Source organism: Loxodonta africana, chromosome 12 (genome assembly GCF_030014295.1).
Source record: "Loxodonta africana isolate mLoxAfr1 chromosome 12, mLoxAfr1.hap2, whole genome shotgun sequence".
Taxonomy (NCBI): domain Eukaryota; kingdom Metazoa; phylum Chordata; class Mammalia; order Proboscidea; family Elephantidae; genus Loxodonta; species Loxodonta africana.
The window spans coordinates 90,298,547-90,326,130 of record NC_087353.1 but is presented as its reverse complement, the minus strand read 5'-3'; the positions used below and the strand labels follow the sequence as shown (position 1 = coordinate 90,326,130).

General features: G+C 40.0%; 1 protein-coding gene across 2 annotated transcripts; it reads right to left on the bottom strand.

Annotated features, from left to right (window-relative positions):
• Window positions 1-429: 429 nt before the first annotated feature.
• On the bottom strand, window positions 430-27,584 carry YWHAG (tyrosine 3-monooxygenase/tryptophan 5-monooxygenase activation protein gamma). Of its 2 annotated transcripts, XM_023555873.2 has the most exons (3): window positions 27,343-27,584; window positions 2,149-2,814; window positions 430-848 (listed from the first exon to the last, which is right to left on the bottom strand). In XM_023555873.2, the coding sequence occupies exons 1-2, from the start codon at window positions 27,427-27,429 to the stop codon at window positions 2,158-2,160; spliced, it is 744 nt and encodes a 247-aa protein (XP_023411641.1). In that variant the 5' UTR covers window positions 27,430-27,584; the 3' UTR covers window positions 430-848; window positions 2,149-2,157. The 2 variants fall into 2 exon arrangements, with proteins under 2 accessions (XP_023411641.1, XP_003416632.1); XM_003416584.3 differs by having other exon boundaries at window positions 430-2,814.

Below are 27,584 nucleotides of genomic sequence, written 5' to 3'. Positions count from 1 at the left end.
TAAAGAAAAGAAAAACCATTCAAGCTGCTTAAATATCAAGTTGCCCGTCCCCTCTTCTTTTTAAGCCCTCAGATATAATTTTATCTTGCGTAATTCTAAAAAGCAGCCAGAGCCAAAGCTGAAATTTAAGGAAAAAAAAAAAAAAATAGGTTTTGTAATTCCAGTAAATCATTTCCAAATGCTATGAGGAAGGACACAACACTGCTCACTGGACACGGAGAATAGATGAGAGCAAGCCCTCCCTGCCCGCCCCGTCCCGCCCCCCCCACGCCATCTTTTCCCAGCCATGGCATTCACTGTAGGCTTCTGTAAGGGCACAGAGGCGGCAAAGCCGCCTTCTACTAGCTCTTCTGGTAGGGTTCAGTTAAGTGGGACTTTGGCTCTAGCATATGGAGGGACCTTCTAAGGAAAGTCATGCTAGGTAAACTGTGCAATGTTACAGAGTATATTTATTCCACGGTCATCTTCATTCTTCTATCTTTACTGTCACCTGGATCCTGTTAAACATACTCATTTCCTAACTGTAAGCTCAATTTTGGTATTAGCAAAAGCCTGTCAGTTTTTCCTCAATTATTATCAAACCTCTCCCTTGCCTAAATAAACACACAAAGCAAGTCTGTGTTATTACCCATCTCGGTAGAGTTCACACTGTTAACTTGTTTTATAGAAAACAAAAACTGAGCACATGCAACAGGTCATGTTTACTGAGAGATAAACAGATTTATCCAAAATGAGAACAAGGGACCTATGGCCAATTGAAAACAAATCTGTGGAAATACCAAGGTAGCTTCAATTCCAAATATGCACTGACCGCACAAGAGAAGTCAATCTCCAACTTCTATGCTTTCCTTAAAAGAAAAAATATAGAAAAATTTTTGGTCAAATAGGAGTATGTATTTATTACCTGGTAATTTTAATTTATCCTCCTACAACAATTACTTGGGGAAAGAGTGTTTTCAAGGGAGGAAAAACTGACACACTTACAAGGCTCCCTAAAATTGACAGAATGTTTATGAATACAGCTCTTCCTTTTGGGTTTTTCTACCAGTAAGCTTCTAGCACCTGAATTTTCACACACTGCACCACGAACGTTCTCCAAATGACCACCCAGCTTCTACAACCCGACAGCTTCAACACCCCCTCCATCAGGTACAGCGGGAAAGAATCAAGTGAAAAGTGAAATGGCAGGGCAATCCCTGAGGAAGGAGCTGTACGGCATCTGAAAAATCAGAATAGTCTCTGAAAATACCAACACAATAAATGACATACAGACCTGAATTTTCTCTATTTTTGTGGTGTTTAACATTTCTATTAAAGTGATTAATAATTTTCATGGTGGATTTAAGTTAAGAGGAAAGGACAAAAATCCCACAGCCACCTGCCAAGCACCTGTTAGCCAAAACCTAAAGTAGCTTTGATTCTCCTCAGGCAAGCCTTTTGGCCTAGGAGACAGATAACAGCAAAATCAACCTGGATGAGGCCGATAAAGATGTAAAGCCAAAATAACTAGCAAAGAAAAATACACCATTGATGGCTTGATGTTACATATGGCTGTAATGTAGAAATACTGTAAACTGCAATTTAGTGTTAATACTGTCAACTAATCGGACTTCAGAAAAATGGCAAGGCCTAAATCACAAGGATAGATACACCTTATGTTCTAAGTCTGTCAGCTTGGGATTTAAACTATTATGTGTTTGGTAGAGTATACCCTGAAAAAAATGCACAGCTAAACAGATGAGATAAAAAGTACCCAAAACTTACGACAAGAGCATATGTACATAAAAATCCTTACTGGAACCACAGAACTTATTGAATGAGGGCCATTCCATTTAAGTTTTCTTTTCATCTTAAAACCCTATTATCTAGCAATAAGTTAAATTAAAGACAGACAGCTCCACTTGCATTAATCTACACAACAGTCCGTATGCCAGTGTGAGGCTGCTATTCCAATACGAGCACAGCTAGCCTGACTTTCCACTAGTGGTATTTTGGCAAAAATGTCAAAGAGGCGATCAAAGACAGGACAGGTCGTGGGTTTCCTCCCTAGGAAGGTCATTCCTCCCTTTCCCTCCCCTACCCGACCCCCAACTCATGGGAAAAAAATAAAGACTGCAGTAGTAGCATCAGCGTGCGCTGCCAGTCCACCTGGGGGCCTTAATTGTTGCCTTCTCCACCATCGTCGTCTTGCTGATCGCTTGTCCAGAGCGTGAGGTTGTCACGGAGGAGCTGCATGATGAGAGTGGAGTCCTTGTAGGAGTCCTCGTTCAGAGTGTCGAGCTCAGCAATGGCGTCATCAAATGCCGTCTTGGCCAAGTGGCAAGCTTGCTCGGGGGCATTCTGGATCTCATAGTAGAAAACGGAGTAATTAAGAGCCAGGCCTAATCTAATGGGGTGAGTAGGCTGCATGTGCTCCTTGCTGATTTCATGGGCTTCACTATAGGCCTTCTCAGATGACTCCACGACAGTCGCCCTTTTCTCTCCTGTGGCTACTTCCGCCAGGTAGCGATAATAGTCCCCTTTCATCTTCAGGTAAAACACTTTACTCTCATACTGGGTCTCACTGCAATTCTTGATCAGGTAGTTATCCAGCAGGCTCAGCACATCCTGACACACCGCTTCCAACTCCTTCTCTATTTTTTCACGGTAAGCACGAACCATCTCTATCTTCTTCTCATTACCATCTGCAGATGTCTTCTGCTCAATGCTACTAATGACCCTCCAGGAAGAACGGCGTGCCCCAACTACATTCTTGTAAGCCACAGAGAGGAGGTTTCTTTCTTCATTGGACAGTGGCTCATTCAGCTCTGTCACCTGTTAGGAGGAAAGAACAGAGCGTGGTTATGGTATAGATGACGTCAACTGGGCCAAGAATATCTGTAACACCGATAAAACACAAACGGATCTACCGGTCAATGAAAGGGATTAACGGATAGAGAAGTTAAGCTGTGTGGGTGTATGGGAAGGGGGCAAAGGTGGAATGAGCAACACAGAAGGAAAAAAATGCTGGTGGATCTCTGCTTCCCCAGAAAAGGACACGTGCTTATCGCATACTGTTCCATGAAAGAAGTATCAAGTCTATGTCTTAGATGACAAATCAAATTTGAATCTGATTTGCAAAAAGTCAATAGTTCTCTCAGGTAACATTGTATACCATATCAATCCCACAGGCTTTTAGTATAACTGGCAGTATTTTAGGAAGATAGATTACCTTCTTCCTAGTCTTGCTCTGTCTATTAAATTCCAGTCCCATCCCTTTTGGGTAAGAATATATTACCCAATCTTCAAGGACTTCTGAGAAACAAGGAGGTTTTTCTGCTCTTGTGTTAAAACCTTATGAATTATAACCCTCAGAGAGGTAAAAAAAATTGGAGCACGAGTCTGACCACTGAGATATTTTAGCAACTTGAGGACATGTATTTGTTCCAGTGTCTGAGTAAACACAATTAGCAATATCAAAGAATGGAGAGAGAAGCAAAGTACTTCTGGAATTGAGGTGACCCAGAGCAATTAGTGCTTCTTTCCATTTGGGCATTTCTAAAAGGTTTGTCTCCATTATCCCAAAGACTAATCCCCCTTGACAAAATGAAAGCAACAAAACACCAATGTTCATTATTCTTATGACTATCAAACAACTGACTATAATAAAGAAATTAAGTCACCAAGACTCCCTTTATTTAAATTTTATCACCTAATTTCTTTGATATCAGAGCTATATACCATTAAGTGTCTTACAACATTAAGAAATAGAATATTTTACATGAAGGACTGAGCTTGTACTTTTTATTCCTATTCTAAGGCCACACAGCCAAAATACTACTTCCCTTCACACCCATACTGACCTTCTACAACACAATTAAAAATACCCACAAGTCCAGTTTAATAACAAAAATTTTATCCTACTTTATGGTTCACAATCACAAAATTAACCCATCTGCTCTTCGCAATAGAGCAACTGTCCAATTGGCATGCTACTCCAAACAAGCAAAGTTTAGACCATGACTTGTCTGGTTAACTGCAGCTATCTTATCTAACTGGTATATGTCAGTAGCTAAGTCACAACATCGCAAATCCCAGGACACTCACTACTTTATAGGTCTTACAGAAAACTAGCTACTTCCCCAGCTTCATCCTCTTATCATGTACCTCTGGCTTCAAGCTAACTGCAAAACACTAGGCTGTTCCATACTTCGGTTTATGCATTTGCCTCTATCTAGAATATCTCCCACCTTGCATCTGACTTGGCAAATGCTTGCACAACTTTTAATAGCCAAGTTAATGTCCTCTATGAAAAATCTCTTCCCCCACACTCTTTCCTCCACCCCCCAGTTAAACTGGTTATCCTCCTTTAAGTCTTCACTGTTCCCTGTGTAGACTTACCACATCTACATAAAGTTATTTATAGATGTGGAGGGTAGGGGGGTATAACCTGAAAAGAGATACCAAACTTTTTTTTTTGGTGGGGGGACAGGGGTTGCAATAGCAAGGGACTTTTTCTATGTTTGAATCATTTACCTTCAGTACGTATGCCACTTTTGTAAATAAGAGGGAAAATATGCTCAGTGAAAACTGGCTGTGCTAATTAATTTAAATATTACCTACTCAGAGATAATAAAAACTTAAGCCAAATCATACTTATTAGAGTTTATTGTAAATAATTATTCTTTGAGTAGATCATGCTTGGGCTTACTAATTATCATAATATCCAGCAAATGATATACATTCACAAAAACGTTTCATTAACTGATTAGAAGTTTTTAAAGACATGTTAACATTTTACTATACATTACTGATTCTCTATTATAATGCTAGAGAACACAGCGGTATTTTCACCAGACATCGCCTAAGTGAAACGGACTGCAGAGTGGAAAAAAGGGTTTTAGTAATATTGGAATTCAGAGAGGGAAACCAACAGAGAGGCTCTTTGCTCCACAACCCCTTTCTCGGCCCCTCAACCCTCCTGTGGAAACATCACTTCTCCTGAGTAAGGCAGCTTATCACCATCATATCCAATTCTTTTTACAGTTTAGACCTTGGAGCTACTATTGGTTGCCCCTCAGACTACTGTCACTTCTGCTGAGCCGTGATGTACAAATAACCTAGATCTGGGCTTAAGAGTCCAGTTCTACATTTGCTAGCTAAGTGACCCTGGGCAAACCATTTCATTTCTCTGGATCTCTTCTCATCTATAACACAGGAACTTCTACCTCCTTCCTGAGGTTATTATAAAGGTGTATCGGACGGATGAGAAAGTGCTCTTGGCACAGTAAAGCGCTACAGGAATGTGAGCAGTTACTTTCAGGAGTATCTTGAATAATTTTTTATTTTTTTTCATTTAATTCTCACCAGAGGAGGCCTTTACATTTTTTACATAACAATCTCCTCTACCATTCCTCTGTCTGTCAGTTTGTCATCCTTTGGTGGCTTGTGTGTCGTGATGCTACAAGCTCTACCACTGGTATTTCAAATACCAGCAGGCTCACCCATGGTGGACCAAGTTTAGCTGAGCTTCCAGACTAAGACTAAGGAGGAGGACCTGGCAATCTGCTTCTAACAAAACTGGCCACTGGAAGCCTTATGAATAGCAGCAGAACATCACAGGTAACAATCTCCTAGCCTATCTTCCTGTATGGAGTATTTCTTCTCCGTTTCCTCCTGTTCTCTAGTCTAAGCTGAACTGTCCTCACCTACCTCATTTCACTGCCTTTTTGTAAGTTAGTATTACGTAGCTCAAAAAAGCCTGCCAGACTGGCTTTCAAAGACAGGTAAGGCCTTCGTAGTCCTTAGGTAGATGTGCTCTAGGACTCTAGCCTATATTCATGGCATGCGCCCTTACCAAAGACTAGCCTGCAGGCCTTAGTGCAACCTGAGAAACCAGAGTGCCTAAGGCCATGGAGATCAAGTTTTGGCCTTTCCCCTAAATCATGCTGGGCTTATTTCAAGAGCCAGGAACTATTTAAAGCTTGAATTACCTCACCAGTATACTATACTGCTAGGTCTCCTTCTGCAAACGAAGCTCAGCTGGACAACCAAAGGTAGCAATCTGTGCTTATGTAAAGTTTGTCTAGTTGCCTCAGACAAACTGGAGCATGAGATTAGGAAATGCCAGTATCACCTTTAGATACAGTAACTCAACCACATCTGGAACATATCCAGATGTTCTCTGCCAATGTGCTGCAACTAAGTTACAGGGAAAAACCTTTAGTTCTATAAAGTCTGCTGAAAGGAAAGGTTTCTCTAAAAACCTTAAACAAGAATTTAAAAAAAAATCCTTTAGATCAAGATGACTTGTATGAGAATGAATCTGATTTACCTCAAAATGAAATAGATTTAATCTAGACAGAACTGAATGTGGGAAGATGTGAGATACGTAGTGTTTGAGAAGGGGGGGGTCATATTTTTCAAAACGGTCACTGAATTGTTTCTAAGAACACAACACTTGTAAATGTGGCTTCCAAAATTTACTGTTGGTTAAATGTATAAGATTCAAGTTCTGCTTAAAAAGAGAATTAAGGTTTCTCACTTTTTCTTAACTCCCACCATACTAGCTTAAGTTCAAATGTCTTTTAATAAATTAAAGATGTTATAGAGCTATGAGAGAAGAGCTTAGAAAATCTGTTATCAAGAATTCTCCAAATTCCAGCTGCTAGTAAACCCATAAAACCCACTGCCGTTGAGTCGATTCCGACTCATAGCAACCCTATAGGACAGAGTAGAACTGCCCCATATGGTTTCCAAAGAGCGCCTTAAATCAGGTACTAATTACTGTCTGCTCTTCCCCTGTAAGAGCTGATGGGGAGCAACCCTTGAGATTCTTGGAAAGCTACTTAGATGGCTTTCTGACCTGAAGTCTTAGAGCACTAGGTCATTCACAATTTTCTCAATCAAGAACCTTAAATTGTAATGACTGCAACTTCTCAAATAAAACTTTAACTAATCTTAATTTAAAAGTTATTCCTACCTTGCATATCTTGTGTAAATGTTCCAAAACAGTAGTTATGGCGGTAGACGTACGTAAGACCCACTGATTGCTACATATGAATGAACACCCTACACTAAAGACAGAGGATGAAGAGGTATGAAACATAGATAAATCAGTGTCTGTGTAGTGTGCGCCCAGTATCTAATACCATGCAGGGAACGGAATAAACCACTGCAAATGAACGTGACGCGGTTCTGCCTGATATGAGCAATCGTATTCTGAAAATGTCCTTTTTTCCTCCTGAATAATTAAAAAATGTGACAATCATCTGAAGTTGTATCTTGCATATCTGAGAAAAATGCCTTAAACTCTAATCATATTCTATGCAGAAAAGAGTTAACAAAGCCTAAGACTGCCATCCTTGGAAAGGCCTCCTTGCAAGGGGGCCCTTTGCTAGCATCTGTGAATTTGGATCTGAAAAGGTTTCCCACCATTCTCTGATATAAATGGCTAGCTGTGCCTAAACTGTGCAGTGTGGTTTATGTTTAAACACTGCTAACCTTCTGGGAGTCTGAAATTTTGGTTATGTGCTAGATTGAGAGTGCATGGATGACCAGCCCTCGACAAAAACCCTGGGCACTGAGTCTCTAATGGGCTTTCCTGGTAGACAAAATTCCACACACAACATGTGAGAACACTGTCACATCTTGTTGCTGGTAGAGTAAATACATCCTGTGTGTGCCTGCTGGAAGAGGGCTCTAGAAGAAGCATTCAAGAAGCATCCACTGAATACATACCACAATGTGAAGACAAAAATTAATGAGATCTCCCCAAGACGCTTAGTCTATGGGGAGGACAAACTCATCTGCATTGGAATATCATTCACAGATGTCTTAAGGCAGCAAAACTCTGCCTAGAAAGCTTTGAGGGAGTTTTAATTAGAATAACAAATTCAGCTGGTTTAAAAAAAACCTACAGCTAATGAAGTACTAATACATGCTACAACAGGGATGGAGCTTAAACATTACGCTAAAGTGAAAGAAACCACACACAGAAGGACACATATTGTGTGATTCCATTGATATAAAATATCCAGAAGTAAACCCAGAGACAGAACGCAGACCAGTTTATTTGCCAAGGGCTGGGGGAGGGGGTAATGGAGAACAACTGTTCAGTGGGTACAGGGTTTCATTTTGGGGTCATGAAAACATTCTGGAGCTAGGAAAGACGTGCTGGTTGCACAACACAGTGAATGTACTAAATGCCACTGAATTGTACACTTTGAAATCATGCACTTCACCTCAATTAAAAAAAAAAAGCAAGCCAGCAAACCCAGCAGTAATCACTTGTATAAAAACTGTGCAGTAAGAGAAACATTCCAGGAAGAGGAACATTCTATAAAGAACATTCTCATGAAACATCCACGGCACATTCAGGGCCAAGCTCTGAGTCTCGGAGATGATGAGAGGAGAACTGGGTGATCACCTGGTTTTGCCTGAGAGCAACGAAGTCCTATGGTCTTTTCACAACTACCCCAACCAGGTAGATATTATACTCCCTCTACAGGCATGACTCAGATCAATAAGATGCCTTTTCCCAAAGTCATACCATTAACACACAGCAGAGCAGGACAATAAACTTGAGTCTTCCGGCTTCAAATCCTATGCTCTTTGCCCAATGCTGAGTCTCTGATGATGTAGAAATATCAACATTCAGATACTCAAATGCTGTTTTCCTTTTCAGTTCATGATCAATTATAAGACAAGAGAAAGCATTCTTCCCTTATCTAATCTAGTCATCTTTTCAAATCTTCCTTTGGGGAACAATAAGATGACTAAAAGCCCACAGCAAATAAACAGAAAACTCAGCTGGTACAATAAAGCTATACATAATGGAAAGAGGCTTGAGTCTGATAATGTGTGAAGAGGAGCAGACAGATCTCCAAAGTATTCTGACAAAATATATTGAGACCCTTAAAGATGTTCACATTCTTTGACGCTTCATTCTACTTCCATAAAAGTATTCTATGAAAATAACCACAAACAAGTTCTGAGAATTATGTAAAGACATTCACTTAAAAGTATAATGCTGAAAATTCAGAAACAACCTCACATGACTTAAAAAAAAAAACAAAACTATGGAACATCTATAAACAGTATCTTATGTAACCATTATTTATGAAGAATTTTTATAATATGGTAAAATCTTCACACTAAATTTGATTAGCTATGTCAAAAATGGTATTAATAGTAATGAACAAGGGATGAGGGATCTCACTGCAGATGTCAGATGAATCTTGGCTGAAAGCAGAGAATACCAGAAAGATGTTTACCTGTGTTTTACTGACTATGCAAAGGCATTTGACTGTGTGGATCACAACAAATTATGGGTGTTTTACGAAGAATGGGAATACCAGAATACTTAACTGTGCTCATGGGGAACCTGCGTACACAGACCAAGAGGCAGCTGTTTGAACAGAAGAGGATACTGCAAGGTTTAAAACCTGGAAAGGTGTTTATTAGGGTTGTATCCTTTAATCACACTAATTCAATCTGTACGCCGAGCAAATAATCCGAGAAGGTGGACTATATGAAGAAGAATGCAGTATCAGGATCGGCAGAAGTCCCATTAACCACCTGCGTTATGCAGATGACACAACCTTGCCTGCTAAAAACAAAGAGGACGTGAAGCACTTACTGATGATCAAAGACTACAACCTTCAGTATGGATTTCACCTCAACAGAAAGGAAAAAGAAGTCCTCACAACTGGACCAATAAGAAACATCTTGATAAACGGACAGAAAACTGAAGTTATCAAGGGCTTCATTTTACTTGGATCGACAATCAATGCTCATGGAAGCAGCAGTCAAGAAATCAAAAGAAACATTTCGTTGGGCAAATCTGCTGCGAAAGACCTCTTTAAAGTGTTAAAAAGCAAAGGTGTGCCTTGAGGACTAAGGTGTGCTTGACCCAAGCCATGGTAATTTCAATAGCCTCATCTACACATGAAAGCTGGACAATGAATAGGGAAGACTGGAGAAAAAACTAAGGCCTTTGAATTGAGTCGGGGAAGAATGTCGAATATACCATAGGCTGCCAGAAGAGCGAAAAAAGTCTGTCTTGGAAGAAGTATAGCCAGACTGATTCTCAGAAGTGAGGATGTAAGACTTTGCGTTTTCCCTATGTACTTGAAGAACGTGACTTTAACAAATGGATAATACTCCATCATACAGCTGTACTGTAAAAAGCTGCCTGCTGCTGATCATTTTTCAAGTTTCCAAGTTTTTATTTGAAATAACAGTTATAAAAACTTAACATTGAGTGCATACATCTTTGCATCCCTGAAAGAAATCAACCTAAGGAATTTTTTTAAATCTCATTTTGAGATCACAAACGATTTTAGTTTTTTTCTCTTTGTATTTCCCTGTTCCCTATTTCCTACAAAGAATACAAGTTATTTTAATCAAGGCTAAATCCCAAAAGCTGTACTTTGTTACATCGGTGGAATCTTACAATTCAGACATAGTAGTGTACTTCTAAAAGAGCCCCAGTGGCGCAGTGGTTAAAAGCGCTCAGCTGCTGACAGACAGGTTGACTTTTCAAACCGACGAGCTGCTCTATGGGAGGAAAGGGTCACTATGACTCCATGGCACACAGCAACAGCAACTGTATCTCTCTAAAAACCTTGGAATTTAAGTGTCTTAAAGAATAACTTCGGACCACACCTAACAGGTTAAGTCAGTGAGGTGATGAGGTGACTATGGGGTGGAGGCTGGCCAGGCCAGAAAGCCCCACTTGTTACCTTGTGATGGCCTCCCGGTTATGCACCCACCTCAGGGGTGGGGCTGGAGTTTACAATACATAAGGAGATCCCCAGTAAGAGCTCTGGACGCTGAAGCTCCATGAACTTCCTTGGCTGGCAAACATATCTGCTCCCAGGAAGGCGATGTGCTCTCCTTGGGACAAGGCGGCCCCATGGCGGGAATGCTCCCAGACCTCGCCCTAAGCACCTCTTTTTTATGCTGGTCCTGTTTTGTATCCTTTATAATAAAGCCGTATTCATAAGTACAGCACTTTCCATGAATTGTTCCAGCGTATCGAACCTGAGAGAGTGGTGAAAGCCAGCAGGTCAGAGGGGAGACCTGGGAACCCCTCAGCTACAGCTAGTCTCCTGAAGGGGTAGAGGGAACCCCCAAATTCACAGCCAGCAGGTCAGAAGTGAGGGTGTTGTGCAGACTCCCAAACTTGCAGCTGGCATTTGAAATCTTGGGCCAAGCTGGCAGTCTGACCTAGCTCCGGGTGGCTGGGGTCAGCAGGCAGCTGGTCAGAAGTGAAGTGAAAAAGTCAGGATTTATGTTTACTGTTCTGTGGTAAAGAGGCACTCTCATACATTGCTGCAAAGTCCAAAGCGGTGCAAACTTTATTGAAAGCAATTTAGAAACTATGAAAATTACAAATGCTCAAAAACCCTTTGTCCCTGCAGTTCCATTTCTGGGAACTGATTCACTGTGTTATTTTTAACAGCTGAAGTCTGCAACAACCTAAATGACAATTGACGGGGGATTAGTTAGATTATGACACATCCATACAATGGAATTCTGGAAAGCCAATTAAAAAAAAATGATTTGTGTATTCAAGGATTCCTGATGGCACAAGGTTAAGTGCTTGGCCGCTAACCAAATGGCTGGCAGTTCAAACCCATCCAGCAGCTCTACAGAAGAAAGACCTGCCAACCTCAACCTGCTCCCCTAAAGATTACTGTCTAGAAAACCCTATGGGGCAGTTCTATCACACGAGGTTGCTGTGAGTCCAGATCGATTTGACAGCACCTGACAATAACAACAAAATATTTGTATATTCACAGTATTTCTAGAAGGGTCTAACAAGACAGTGGCTGAGAGGCAGTCAAGGTTGAGAAAGTTGAATTTTGTACCTGTAACAGGCAGCAGCACCTACTCAAGCAACGAAACCCTCCCCATAATTTACCGTTAATCAAACCTACAATTAAAGTTTAAAAGCCAATTTTGAAAACCAAGCTTATTCTGATGAGTCCAAAGCCTGCAGTTTTATATAAATAAGTTTATTGATGTCTACAACCAGCTCAAACCCATTCGTGCTGGTTTGTGCTCATCATCTCACCTCCACCAAGAACACCTTATTTTTAACTTGATTTCAGTTGTGTAAAAACTTTTCACATCTGTATACAGATTATGGCTTCCTATATAATGTGAAAGCTATAGTTTCAACCCTGTTTCAGTGAACTCATTATTAACCCCAGTATTTCTCCAGTTTCTTCTCTATACAGATAATCTTACGTTTTTCAAAGATCACTTGGGCCCTTCGGTAGTTATACCTTTTACACTTGTATCTCATCTTTACCGCATGACCAGGACAATATTGATAATACTGACAATGAGCATCTCTGTCTTCCTTTTAATTTAATGAAAATATTTCCAGTATTTCTTAGATATCAACTCTTGGTTTAAAACATATTTTTCTTTATCATGTTAAGAAAATATCCATCTACTCCATATTTTTTAAAGATAACCTTTGTAGTATCAGAAACAGGCTCTTCACAAAAATTACAATTCCTTTTTTGGCCTTCAAGAGAATTCTTTATGGTTAAGTTCTGTTATTCCTATTTTAAAGATAAGAAAACTAAGGCTCAGAGCCAAAAAAGGGAAGCCAGATCTCTTGGTTCCAAATCCCAGATACTTCTCACAATATCTCTAGTTCTTACACAAGCCAGGGGAAGTTTTTTACACAAAAATACTCTCCTGAGCAGCTCCACCCCTTGAAGACTGCATGGTATCCGTATTTATCTATTTCTCTAGGTTAAAAACTGTTGCACCGGTCCTCAAAATGTTGAGTTATCAAGCTAACAGGTATAGGTTTCCTTTTAGGGTGATGAAAATATTCTAAAATTCACTGTGGTGATGGCTGTGTAACTCTCAACATATTACACAATCTGAACCATACACTTCCAATGGACGCACTGTATAATTTATCTCATGACTTGGCTTTATAAAACGCTGCATTGTAGTTTATGTTGCACTTTCATATACACCGATGCGTTTATTTTTCGACAGAGAATGTCTCCTCCACCCAAAGAGAACAGACCTATGACAAAACTAGTAATTGAATATTGGCTCATTTGTTCAAGGCGTTCAGAATCCCAAATACTTCACATTTCCTAATACGTGGCCTTACACAAAGAACTTACTACAGAGCTCTTATACGTAATCCTCTTTCTGTGACTTCAAATCAAACACTTTATGCAGCCTGATGTAGGTTAAAATTTCTCAATGTCCTCTCCAAAAATGTTGACAAAAGGGTTTGTTTGTTTGTTCACTGCATGGGCGTGGTAAAGATAAAAAGGGATTAAGAAATTTTACAATGGTATTTTTCACTGTGAAGCATTCAATCCCACTACTTTGAGGGAAAAGTCAAGGAGAAAAACATACTAACAAAACTTACGTCCTCTGAATGGCAAATAATCTACACATGTACCAAACCAGGGTTCCTTTCCCTCTTCGAAATCCCGCTAAGTGAAGATCTTCCTTCATGCTTTACTGGTACACCTTCTGTGAGAACTCAGCCTAATTCCATCTTTAGAGATTATTAATGCTTCTTCATGTTAAGGTAAAGTTTATCTTCAAACAGGTGAAGACAGTTCTCATATCCCTGGGTCATCTTCACTAATGTTTCTATGACCTGGTTCAACTCCTTCACCATCCTGGCTCCTTTCCTCCTCAGGACATGCTTCGTAAGACTTCAGACCTCACATATTGGCCTTCAGTGTGGTTTGCCAATCTTTTCATTATCCCATCCTCCACAGCAAATGCTTCAAATCTTTTCTGTTCTTCAAGTGTCAAGCCCAAATCCATGTTCCTGAGAGGATGACCAGATCTAATATTTCCCTAGACTTACTCCTGAACAAAAATCAGACCAAACCCCCCTAACTTTCAACTCTTTTCACCTCAAAAATACTCCCCCTACCTTCGTCCATCTCCTCCTTGCCCCCTTTCAGAGGAAGTGTTCCTGCTCCTTATTAAGGTTAATTCCACTACCTATAATAGTCGATGCCACCCTTTACAAAGACATTCTTATGTCATTGCTCAAAATCCTACACGAAGTTCTGATTATCTGAAAAAAAGTCGAAAATCTTCTACGCAACATCTGGAAAATTTAGTTCCAATCTACATAATCTCACTAAGTCTCAATGCGAAGTGATTCTGCCTCCTCCCCCAAGAGAACACCTGACAAAGTTTTAACACATTTTTTCGACTGTCATGACTGGGGAGGTACTCCTGACATCTAGTCGGTAGAGGCCAAGGATGCTGCTGAACATCCTACAAAGCACTGGACAGCCTTCCCCTCCTGCTACTCCACTCCCTACAATAAACTGGTTCAAAATGTCAATAATGCCAAAGTAGAGAAACCCCGCTCCAAGTTATCAATACCCAGGTCGTGATACTCATACCCTTCCTCATATTATACACCTCTCTGCTTTCACCCACGCTATTCCCACTACCTAAAATGCACCTCTAGAGCCCATGAAGTACGTACCCTTCAAGACTCAATTCAAATACTACGCCTACCTCCTCCTTAAGCCTGCTGAAAAATTCTCAGACAGAATTAATAACTGTTTACTCTCAGTATTAATAACTTATAACTCATACCTTTTATATCACTTATTTTCGACCTTTCTTTCTTCCAAAAAGACTAAAGTCCTTAAAAGCAGGTACCACATTTTACTCACCAGTGAATCACAATGGTACCTTAACAGTCACTTCTGAATACCTATAGAGTGACATGAACCTATACATGATATATCCAGCCCAAATTGTTTACAAAAGTAGCCCTGTATACATTCCCTCTCTTTTTAATATGATTTTGCAGCTTCTATTTTTTTTTTTTTATCAAGTGATAGAATGTATTTTTCAATCCTATAAGCTGAGCCTGGTCATATGACTTGTTTTGGCTAATGGAACATTATCAAGTATGAAGCAAGCAAAGGTCTGAAAACTGCTTGTGCCCTGGGGCTTACCCTCTTTCGTTGCTGGGAACCGTCTACTGCCATATGAAGCCTGGTTTAACCTCCTAGACATGAGAGACTATGTAGAGAGAGGCTACAGTCCAACATGTGAATAGGCCAATGCAGCTCATTCAGCCCCACTGGAGCTGGCCTAGACCAGAACTACTCAGTCAACCTACATAATTACTAGAAATAGTAAATATTTGTTTTGGGTGGTGTGATTCTAGCAAGAACCTAATTAATGTTATGGATTGAATTGTGCCCACCAAAAATGTGAGTCAAAATGGCTAGGCCATGATGCCTAGTATTGTGTGGCTGTTCACCATTTTGTGATCTGATGTGATTATTTTCTGTGTTATAAATCCTACCCCCATTACATTAACGAGGCAGGACTCAATCTATAAAATTAGGTGTTGTCTTAAATCAATCTATTTTGAGATATAAAGAGAGAACCAAGCAGAGGCATGGGGATCTCACACCACCAAGAAACAAGAGCCAGGAGAACAGAGCATCCTCTGGACCCGGGGGCCCTTTCCCCAGAGCTGACAGAAAGAAAGCCTTCCCCTGGAGCTCACCTCCTTAATTTGGACCTCTAGCCTACTAGGCTATGAAACAATAAACTTCTGTTTGCTGAAGCCATCCACTTGCAGTATTTCTGCTATAGCAGCACTAGACCACTAAGACAACTAATATACTCGTTTTAACACTGTATTTTTCAGCTTCTGAAAATCAATTTCTAGTCAATTCCTATTGAGATCTGTTAAGATCCTATGTATTTTCCCCCACAAGTACTACTGTCAAGCTCCACCTGCACCAAATGTAATCAACTGTGTAGCTGAATTTTGGTGCCAAAGTACAGAACTTCAAGCAAAATTAAGGACATTCCATTTGCTTAGATTCCATTATTGCCCCAGTCTGATCTCACTTTTAACAATTAGGACATAATGTCAAAGCTGTGCAGCTTGCCTAGCCCCTCAAAGCAGCAAAAGTCTTCATCAAATGTCTTGAAAAAATAGCCAGATACACTACATTTCTAGCACTCCTTGGCTGTTAGGCCAATAACCCTATTCTAAAAATCCATTAAATCTGCATTATATATAGATTCTTACACAAACCATATGGACTCCTTCAGAATGATCTCTTTCAGGTCTTTAATTCTACAATTTCTCCTGGAACCAATGTCAAGTTTACTTTCTATGGAATTATCTACCTGGTTCCACTTCAATTATCCAAGACTTTTCCTGAAAATTAATTATAAATAGCTGAGGTAATCGCATCGAAATTTTACTTGCTGCAAACCACAACTTTGACCTTATCCAGAGCCATTCTCCTCTAACTCCAAATGTTATAAATGCCAGTAACTCCAGTCTTCATTACCCAGTAGATCTGCAGTTAAACCCTAACCTTTCCCTTTAGGCTTTATGCCTTCCTCCCAAGGTCCATCAATTACTTTTTCTGCGTTAATGTCAAATTTTCTTGTGTCTGTCCTTCTGCCACACCATCTCTAAAACACCCAAATGTTCAATCAATTCAACAGAGAGACGACAAGCTAACAAAAACTATAAAGTCACTACAAATAAGGTTTTACTAACCTCAGCTAGGCCCTTAGCATTCACTGCCTGGCAATCCTCGTAATATTGTTAACTCTTTACTTTGCCCCAAGCCACCTACCACCCCACCTCCACCAGCCTGCCCATTCCCACATCCCACCTATACCCACATTGCTTACTACTGCCTCTTCAGAGGAAACAGGGCCACTAGGTAAGCCCATTTCATGCCCTTCACTTAATAAACACCTACACCTACCACTGTCTCCTCCCTGAAGTCAAAAAGGAGCCCTGGTGGCGCAGTGGTTAAGAGCTTGGCTGCTAACCAAAAGGTCAGTAGTTTGAATCTACCAGCTGCTCCTTGGAAACCCCATGGGGCAGTTCTACTCTGTCCTGTAGGGTCGCTATGAGTCATAATCGACTCAATGGCAATGGGTGTAGTTTTTTTGGTTTTTGTAGTCTAACAAAGTGTTTCTCCCTCTCCACATATTCCCATCAATCATTCTCTATCCTGTATTTTCTCTGCTCCTGCTCATCATTAATGCAGAATCCAAGTTCAGGTTTAAAATAAACAATGGCTTTTAATCCCATGCCTGCCTTCTTGTTCTCTTCAAAATCAAGATTCGTTTAAGTCTACTCTTGTTACCATTTCTTCACTTTTCATTCTCTCCTCAATCCACTACCACTGTAACCATTCTACAAAGGTCATCAAACGTCTTCCTACTTCATACATCCACCATTCTCTTCTCTTCATCTTAAACCTTAATTCATAAAGGACTCCAACTCTGCTGACTGCCCCTTTCTTGACAAGCTCCTCCCTTTTTCTTCATGTATCACCATCTACTCTTAGTCTTTTCTTCCTTATTGCAGTTACTACTTAAGTGCTGACTATTCCCTGGGTTTCACATTTTGACTTCAAGTTCACATTTTCCCTCTGTGATCTTATTATGTATGGTTTCAATTATCAGACTCCCACTAGAACGTCAGTTCTATGAGGTCAGGGAACTTTATATCTCCAGCTTAGACCAGAGCCTAGACCTTAAAAAAACCTTAGAGGACCCCAAATAAATACTTGTTGAATTATTTAATGTATTAATAATAGGTAGCACTTTGAGTGCTTACATCATGCCAGACGCTGTTCTATGCACTTTTCATGTATTTAACTTAGAGCCATGGCTTTTCTATTTACAATTTCCACTTAAACTCAACATTACCATGACTGAATTCATCTTTTCCATCATTTTCTTTCAGTTTCTATCTCCAGCCATCAAATTCTCTCTCAAAAGCTACCCCTTCTTCCATGATAAACATAATTAGGCCACTAAATTGTAATGTGAAGAATGCTGAAATGGCAAATGTTTTGTTACATATATATTTACCACAATTAAAAAAAAAACTACTCTTCTTTCTCTGCCCTCGCTGTCTCGTCTAGGTCCTCATCCCTTTAAGACTAGAGCCCTACAATATTCTACTAACGGATCTTTTTCTCCCTCTCCCTCACTGTCCTCCTATTTCATCTCCACATTGCTGCCAATGATTTTTCCAGATCAAAAATGGGATTCTGACCCTCTTCTGCTTAAAATTCTTCAATGACTCAACAGCTTAAGAAAAAGGCCAAACGACACAGCATCCTTCATCAACTGGTCCCTATTTATTGCTCTAAACTCATTTCCTTGCTCTTCCCTCAAATGCACACTACTGCAGCACCCACTAATGAATGAACCAATCGCGTCACAGATTGTGCTCCTTCCACATTCTGAAACTAAACATGCTATTCCTCCTGCCTGGATATTCCTTCCTCCAACCTTTCCTCTCCCCTCAAGGCACCCCAAAAGATACTGCTCAGGAATCACTTCCTCTAGGAAATCTTCTCTGATGCCCAGTGTGAATTAGTCTTCCTGATCCCACAGCACTCTGGGCTTACCTCAATCTTTTGTCATTTATCACAACATTCTCTAGTTGTTTTGCGTATCTGCAGCTTTCCCGCCCCCTAAAACCCTGTGTTCCTTAAGCCTACTTTTTTTCCCTTGTAACCAGGTGCCTAATACAGCAGCTGGCACATAAGAGGTGCTGAGTATTTTTGTGTGGAATGAATGTTCCTACAAATGTTGATTAATTAATACCCCATCCCTACTATATTTTCCCTATGTGATTTCTCGGCCAGAATCAAGAACACATCATTTACTTCTCCACCTGCCTAGGTTTACGAAACGCTCAAATTAGCATGTCTTTTTTTTCCCTTTGTATCTTTACCCAAATCCTCCCCAAAACATGTTTCCACACTCCTGTTTGTGAGTTCCACACAAGATCATATTTTTGACATACAAAAAGATAATACCTTCCTCCCAGGTTCTTTCTTTCTAGTGAGGTACATACCTCCATTCAGTCTGAGGCATCCTTTCACCTCTTAGCAACACCTATAAAACTCCAAATGCAAAACTAGAACTTACCTTCTCATATTAAAAATCGCAAGTTCTGTTTTGTTGAAATACTTAAAATACACCCCAATCATGGAATCAAATGATGTTCGCTAAAAGAAATCACATTACACTTGCATTGAGTCATGTAACTTAGGACTGCCCTAAAGGAAACCTGTTCCATACTTAAACCTAGACTATATACCGCCCTCTCAAAAGCAACCAAACGGAGAGGATTGAGTATGTGACAGCCTAAGGCATTTCCCATGCTTCTGCAAACAAGGGGACATATACGGAAATCAGTGAAAACACACCGATCAGTGCCTGAGACAACAGCTGGAACATCAGCCGTACCCACTTTTCTCAGGGTTCCTTTTTGAAAACTAAAAACCCCTTTAAGAGGAGAGCTTTAGATTTAGAGTAAAAACACATTTAGTTCAGTGAAGAGTGAGCTTCTTGGATCAAGCAGACACATGAGACTATGCGGGCAGCTCCTGTCTGGAGGGGAGATGAGAGGGCGGAGGGGGCCAGGAGCTGGCCGAATGACACAAAAGTAGTGGAGGGAAGGAGTGTGCTGTCTCACGGGGGGAGAGCAAGGTATACATACACTTTTGCATGACAGACTGACTTGATTTGTAAACTTTCGGTTAAAGCACAATAAAAATTAAAAAAAAAAAACAAACCTTTTAGTTCAAGCCTTAAGCAAATTACTAAACATTTCCACCTGTAATATAGGAAGACTGTTACTTCATAAAAACAATTTCGAAACTGCGATGTTGAATGGGAAAAATATATTAAAAAATGCTTCCTGAATGATAAAATGTTAAATAAATGTCAAAATACATTGCAATGTTTTATCTAAGAATGTGTAACTTAAAATCCCTGTCTTCCCCAAAAGATTTCAGTCAGTGCAAATATCTGCATAACAGATGTAAAAAAATTCATACCTAGAAAGTACACTAAATTTTCCATCGTTGGCCAGATGCTTCATTTAACTCATTAACATTTCAGAGTCAGGCTACGCTGCACTAGAGCTCAGAAAGCAGAGCTCAGAAAACGATGGTACTGAGTTAATTTTTACAACAGATCAACTGCTACACTAACATAGTTGTGCTAATTACCAAATCTGTTCTTAAGTGTAAATACACTAAAAACAGTCTTTAGTCATAATGTATTTTTAAAAAAGAAAAAAAAGTTAACCAGCCAGATAAGAACATAGAAAACATGATGAAACCACAATAAAAAAAGAAAAAAAAAACTACCATAAATCCAAAACAGGAACTGGTTATAATTCATTCAGCAAGTGTTTTTGAGAATTTATGTGCCAGACACAGTTCTAAATATTCACAGAAATATATTTTATGCCAAGTTCAAAAAAATTCATTATCATTATTATTGAATAACTTCATTATTATTGAAGTTTACCATATTTTTTTACCTTCCCCAATAATGGACCTAGGTCCAAAAATCTGAAGGACCTTCAAGTAGTAGAAAATAAATGGCAGCAGACCCCCCTAAATTACTGATAACTTCACATGTCAAAGCTTAAGTCTCTTAAATGGTATTTACAACATGCTGCTGAAAATCAGTAGCACTCAATTTAAATCAGCAAATATATCGCACCTATGTATAAACCACCAAAAACCCCTGGTGGCACAGTCTTTAAGCACTCAGCTGCTACTCAATGTCAACAGTCCGAACCCACCAGCAGCTCTGCTGCAGAAAGATGTGGCAATCCGCTTCTGTAAAGATTACAACCTTGGAAACCCTGTCAGGCAGTTCTGATCTGTCTCATAGGTTCGCTGTGAGTCGGGATCTACTCGAGGGCAACAGGCTTGGTTGTTGATTTTACAAACCATCACTGACGGAGTTAAATTCTTATCTAGACATATTTTATTGTGATAATCACATCTATTATTTTTGGTTGTTGAGAACATACACAGCAAGACATACATACATCAATTTCACAGTTTCTACGTGTACCAATTCAGCAAAACTGCTTGCATTCTATGAGTTGTGTAACCATTATCATCCCCCTTTTTAGCTGTTCCCCCATCATTATAAACTCACTGCCCTCTTCGATTCCTATCTTCTGGGTTGCTGTTATCAATCTGACCCCACATAGTTCTTTTAAGAGTGTAATAAAAATTCCAGTCTATAATTACGTTGCCTTGCTAGGTTGTAAAGGCTACCATTACCTTACAGCCTTTCCTCTCAATCATTTTTCTATTACCTTTCCCAAATTCCATTTTAGGTATCGAATGTCCTTTTTTATTAATTGCCAAACTTATTTCATCTTACAAGAGAACTCTCTGAAATTTTGATTTTATTAATTTATAAGTTTGAGGTAGAAAAATAGTTAAATGAAAAGTAACCAACAGAAATTCCCAAAAGGATTAATTTTCAGATAAATGGCTCGATAATCAGTTTGGTCCCTTGATCTTCTAGAAACAATTAAAATTTTAAATCTTAAAAGACCATTTCCATGAGTATTTTTTGTCTTTTTAAACTGATGAAGCCTGAGCCAAAGTTGCCAGCAGCGTTTCACTTTTAAGGGTGTGTCCCACAGAAGGCGATTTTTTTTTTTTTTTTAAACCTGAGTTGAATACTGTTAATATGCCATATGGCATTAATTTTGGCTGGGAATAGGTAAAACAGAAATGGGAGTGTTCTTACATACACAGATTTTTAACATGACATTTAAAAAATAGATTTTCAAATATAACCATTGGTCTTACTCTCCAGAGATCCAAATCCAAACCTGGTGAACAGGACCCAGAGGTAGGGTCAGCTTTTTCTCTCTCAGTAATTGTTATAGAACAGGGTTGTCAGAGCTAGGAGATGACAGTGACAGCAATGGGCAGCTGAATATGCAATGACAGTAGCTCAAGAAGAGTCCCTTACCCACCCTCCCCCATAAACTGAGTGTGCAGTACAGCTGCAGTGGTATTAAAAAAAGACCAAACCCGCTGCCATGGAGTCGATGCCGACTCACAGCAACCCTATAGGACAAGTAGAACTGCCCTGGTAGAGTTTCCAAGGAGCGCCTGGTGAATTCGAACTGCTGACCTTTTGGTTAGCAGCCACAGCACTCAACCACTACCCTGCCAGGGTTTCCACTGCAGTGGTATAAAGAAGTGAGAAATGCCTAAGAGGCAAGAGGAAGGCTTTAAACATGCAGGTCTGCTTTGAAGAACAGAGATCATTTACATTTCTTTACCTTTCTAAAAGGAATTACATGACACATAAGCTGACAGCACTGGGTTGGACGGGTTTTAAGCTGCCATTACTGTATTGAAATAACCTACACCTAGGAAACAAAGTTACTTACGGTACCAATAGCTACAAACTTGTTTACATACTGAAAGATAATTTTCTACTGGGTTGAAAATGACCCTACCTGGAACGGCAAGAAAAAATTACCAGGGTAGGTAAGAACTGTGGAAAGGGACATTCTGAGGCAAGAAAGCCAGTGCGGACAAATGAATAGGGAAGGAATGTTCTAGAGTATTTTGAATTTGGGAATGCTGTGCTTTTTTAAGGGGGCTGACCTATGCTTTTGGAAGGCTATCATCAATGGGACTAACTCCTGATGACAAATATGTCTGTGGATTTTAGGACATGAAAAAATTTGAGAAAAATGACAGAATCACCACACTCCTTCCCCACGCAGGGGTGGTTTCATCATGCTTTTTCTACAGGGTTTAGGTTTACTTTCGTTCCTTGCCTTTTTCACTTGACATTAATTCAAGGACATTTCCTTATCCCATTAGTATGCCTCTGTGAGTGTGTCATGATTGTTTTCCTATGTAGCATTTAGGCTGTTTCAAACTTTACATTTATAAATATTGTCATGAACATCTTTGTGACTAGAGCTTCTCATACTGTTACCTTAGGACAAAGACATAAAAATAGAACTGATAGAAGAATAGGTAAAGAATTTTTTTTTTTTTAGGATCTTGAGACCATCCCTAGTACTAGAAATTATCTCCTAAAATTTCTTAAAAATTTAATTGTTTGAATAAGTATTATATACACATGGTTCGAAATTAAAAAGGACCTACTGCTCGTTTAATATCAACCTACATGAAATCAGATAAATAACTTAAAAGATTAGAAAAGAACCTTAGGGGGTAGTGAGTTTGTTAATGGGGGACAAACAACTCAGAAAAGGAGGGGTTTTTTTTGGTCTGTTCTGCTGTATATACTCTCAACAACAAAAAATTATTTTCAAAATTATTTTTCCCTTTGACTATTAAACATATAAACTGGTTCCTGCTTCTTTTCTTCCTGGTCCCATGGAATTGGCAGGTATACAGAAATAAACATATATCCTGTCAGATAAGAAGTTAGGATTGGTGATATTGAAGGTAGAAGGTGGTGAGGTAATTCTTACTCTTATTCACCTCCTGCCAGCCTCAGCACTCTGGTAACCAAAATAATGTGTTTATCACTGAACACTGGAGTCCCATTAGTTTAGAATGCCACGCTTGAGTAGCTCACCACTGCCAGTACTGCACAGTGTTCACTAGGGGCCTACTACCACACAGCAAGGAAATAATTTACAACAAAGTCTTGGAGTTGAAAATGGGTCGTAATAAGAGCACCAGCAAATTTCCATAATCTCCAAATTGTGGTTTGCTCCAATTTCAGGTAAATTGTTCTTATTTATTTGGGCTAGCATCATATGGTTTATAAGCTAACTTTTTAAATAAAAACACAATGTGAACCTAGCTAAGTCCCTTTTTTTCAATTCATGCTGGGAAGGTTCAGACATTAGAAAACAAAGGGAAGAGGTAACCAACCAATCACTATTGGTGTGAGCTGTTGTGGGCACTTCATTACTGGCACATTCCTGAATCGATAATGATGTTTTGTGATACAGCCAGCTATAGTCCAGACCACTGGCACTTTAAAAATATCATTTTCTCATGTTTTGGAATTAGGTAGAGGTGATGGTTGCCCAACACTGTACTAAATGCCACGAAACTGTACACTTTAAAATTTTATGTTATGTGCATTTTACCTCAATTTAAAAAAATGCATTCTTTTCTCCACTCTTCAATAATTTAGAGCTTGGCTTAATAAATAAATGAGGTTTCCCAAGTACTAGGGATGAAATCTTATCCAAGGTCTGTAGCTACACATTTAGTGACATCTTTTGTCTCAACATAATTCAAAAGATAAAGATACATGAGTTTTAAAAATTAGAGAAGCACAATATTAATTTCAGTTATTGTGAACGATGTAACACATAAAAAGCAAACTATTATCTCTATTCTTTCCACCCCAAAGGAGAGAACAAGTCAAACCATGTGACTTAGAATAATGGTTGGCAAAACTCCACCTCTGAAGAGTCTACAGAGGTGTTATTACTTCATTAGTGATAACGGCTATTGATCTAGCCTCCTAGAAGAACAAATACAAAAAACAGAATATTTAAGATAGGCAGAATTTTGACCACCTGTACCCCCACCCCACAAAATTAGTAGCCCCTTTTCTCCCCTGAAGGCAAGTACCAATAGCCTACTTAGCATATTAACTTCTCAAGAGGCTGTTATTAAGAGCCAAAGCACAATATTGTTTAACACGTAGAGAATCTCCAGGTGTTCACTCCCCTTAAATATAAGAGACTATACATCTATCTTAAAAACTGACTTCCCTCTTTCCTCCTTTTCAAAGTACTGCTCATTACACCTATTCTGGTCATCCACATACAATTATCACACTCTACAAAGATCCCAACACTGTTATTACTGGGATAATTTCATAAAGACAAATAAATTTGAATCCCTCTAGCGTCAGGAAAATTTCCACCTTCAAAGAGAGCTCACTTGAGTGACAGCACTGAGTATTTTCCTCATACCTTCCTGGATTATCTAAATTCTCCATAATGAAATCATTTTTATAAACAAGAAACAAAGTTTCATAAATAGTTACCGCTTTTGAGCACCTACATTTTCTTATTTAACCACAACTTTTTCAAGTAGGTATTGCCCCACTTTACAGATGAGGAAAATGAGGGCCAGAGGTCAGCCTACTTCCTCAAAGTCACAGTAAACAGGTTTGAAAATAGGTCTGTTTTATTTTACAAACTGTCTTTCCTCCACATTGTCAAGTAGCAGAAGCACAAATACAACAAGACAATTTTCCCAAAGCCCAACCTCAAATGAATTTAATAACTGGTTTGTAATGGGTTCTTATCCTCTAAGAGCTACTAAAAATGACCCAGTAGGAAGTCTTTTTTTTTTTTTTAGGTTTTTCATCAAAATCTGCCAAGCTATTAATTTGCAATAAAACCCCAGTACAAAGCTCCTCCCCCACACTACGATCATAAAACATATTCCTTTGTTAAATTCATACTTTTATTCCATCGTTGCCCAATTTTTTTAAATTAAGTGAGATGAGTGTTTAAAATAGGATGGATGTGATAAACTCGTCTGAAAAAAAAAAGAGAGAGAAATAAAGTGAACAAAGCATATCTAGAGGTCACTGATTTGCATGTCTAAGGGTAAATGAAATACTTATTTTTTGGACCAATAGGACCATTCCGTTGCAAATCAATTTTTATTTAGTGGAAGGTGAAGTGCTCAATCCCACCAGGTTTATCAACTAACGTCTGCATTACCTTGGACAAATGCCATTTGCATACTCCCTACCAGCCCTTAGGTGCATTGCAGCCTCTGTGTCATTGTGTGTGACATCACTGGGTTGCTATGGATATAGGTGCGAGGTCACTCGCTTTCCTGTGAAACTAGAAATATGGAAAAATTAAAAGAGCCTAAATAACCAAAGATATTTTCAACATTGGCATCCATTAAAAATGCAACTTATATCATCTGATCTTTAAAATGTTGTAAAATAATAACTGTGGCAATACATTAAGCAACACAATACTCCCAATTCCCAGAATCAAATCCCTTCCTTAATGATAACATTTTTTGTTAATGTAACTGGTTTAAATATAAAGGCATCACCAATTGTCATCTTTTGTGAACTAGTTTAGCTACTCGAGAATTAATCTACTATACTTACACTGCTTCATTAAAAAGATTTAACATGCAAGGTGCATCCATTTCAAACTGGAGATGCATTTTAATTATCTTTGTTACATAATGTAGGAAGTTAAATATTAAGATAGTGTAAGACCTAAATGATTAGATCATTTTTTCCATATTGAATAATGTTCAATGCTTTCCCCCCTCCTCTCATCTCAAGCAGGTTGACAGCCCGTTAAATAAATGTGGTGTTACTGACAAAATGGTGCAATACAGGCAGAAATCTGCATCTCAAACAAAACGCGACAACTGGAGATCACTATTCTCTTTTCATCAGCGTGAGGGTGCACTAGCTTAAAAAAAAAAAAAAAAAAGCCTCAGATATAGCTAAAAAAATTTTTTTTTAAAAAAAAAAACACTTTTTCCCCCTTTAAACAACCCCTCCCAGCCTCCACCCAGTCTAGGCTCTCTGCAATATGACAAACGCAGAATCTTCTGGAATGACTTGATACTGCCTCCCACCACCGCTTTGTTTGCAATATCAGATCAGAATTTTTTTTTTCCAACTTACAGGAATTTCAATACGCGTGCCTATATTTTAAAAAAAAAAAAAAAAAAAAGCATATGTCACAAATTAACCAGGCTGCTACATCCACCACTTTTATTTTAAAAACAATACCTACCCTTTTCATTACAAAACATTAGGGGAAATGCAGATGACATGTTGAGAACAATTAATGAAGAAGCTAGTGAGACAAATGTCCCCCCCCCCCCAGAGGGAGGACTTGCTTTGAGGAATGAACAAACAGGAGCCTTTTGTTAAGAAAAACGTGATCAAGAAGGTTTCGATTTTGCACCATTGACCCCAGGTTTTCAGGAGAGCCTAAAATTTTTCCTGGGGGAGATTGTAAAGGATCTGTCAGGAGGGGCAGAGGGGAAGGAGATGGGGGGCGAGGGGGGTCTAAAAAGAGTAAACCTGCTGAGTGAATGGGAAAGGCGCCGCCCAAACACCAGGGAGAGAAAGAGGAACCGCATCCATGCGGTCCCCCGCCCCCACGCCCCAGGCTGGGAGGAGGGGAAGTGGGGCACAAAGGATGCGCACGGCCCCGCTCGGGTCCCCAGCACACCCGGAGCACGCGGGGGCCAGAGACCCCGCGCCCGCGAACGGCCCCGGAAGACCCCGCCCCGGTCTGAGCCCCGAAGTCCGAGGAGGCAGCGCCGCCAGCTCCCAGGGACGGGGATGAGAGACAGCGTCACAACCCGGGTGCTTTTCACGATCAGGACCCTCCACGGCCCCCTAAGCGAGGAGGGGCGACCCACCTTGCAGTCGCGACAGGCGACTAGTCCCTGGGCCTCTAAGGCGAATGAAGGCGTCTCAGAAAGGGCAGGGAGTGGCGGGGCGAGGGGAGGGGAAACTCACGTTCTTCATGGCCGCGGCCATGTCGTCGTAGCGCTCCGCCTGCTCGGCCAGCCGGGCTTTCTGCACCAGTTGCTCGCGGTCCACCATCTTCGCGGGCTGGGTCGGGCCGGATGAGGAGACCGGGGCGGCCTGAAAGGCTTGGAGGGCGGCTGCGGCGCGGCGGGAGCCCGTGTGCCGGAGGGACCGACCCACGAAAAGAGCAGCTGAGGCGGCAGAGGCTGCGGCTCGAGCTGCGACCGCGG

Coding starts and splice junctions, on each gene's coding strand:
- YWHAG (XM_003416584.3), bottom strand. CDS start 27,429: ATGGTGGACCGCGAGCAACTGGTGCAGAAAGCCCGGCTGGCCGAGCAG. Junction 2,815..27,342: donor TGGCCGCGGCCATGAAGAAC/GTGAGTTTCCCC, acceptor TCCTCCTAACAG/GTGACAGAGCTGAATGAGCC.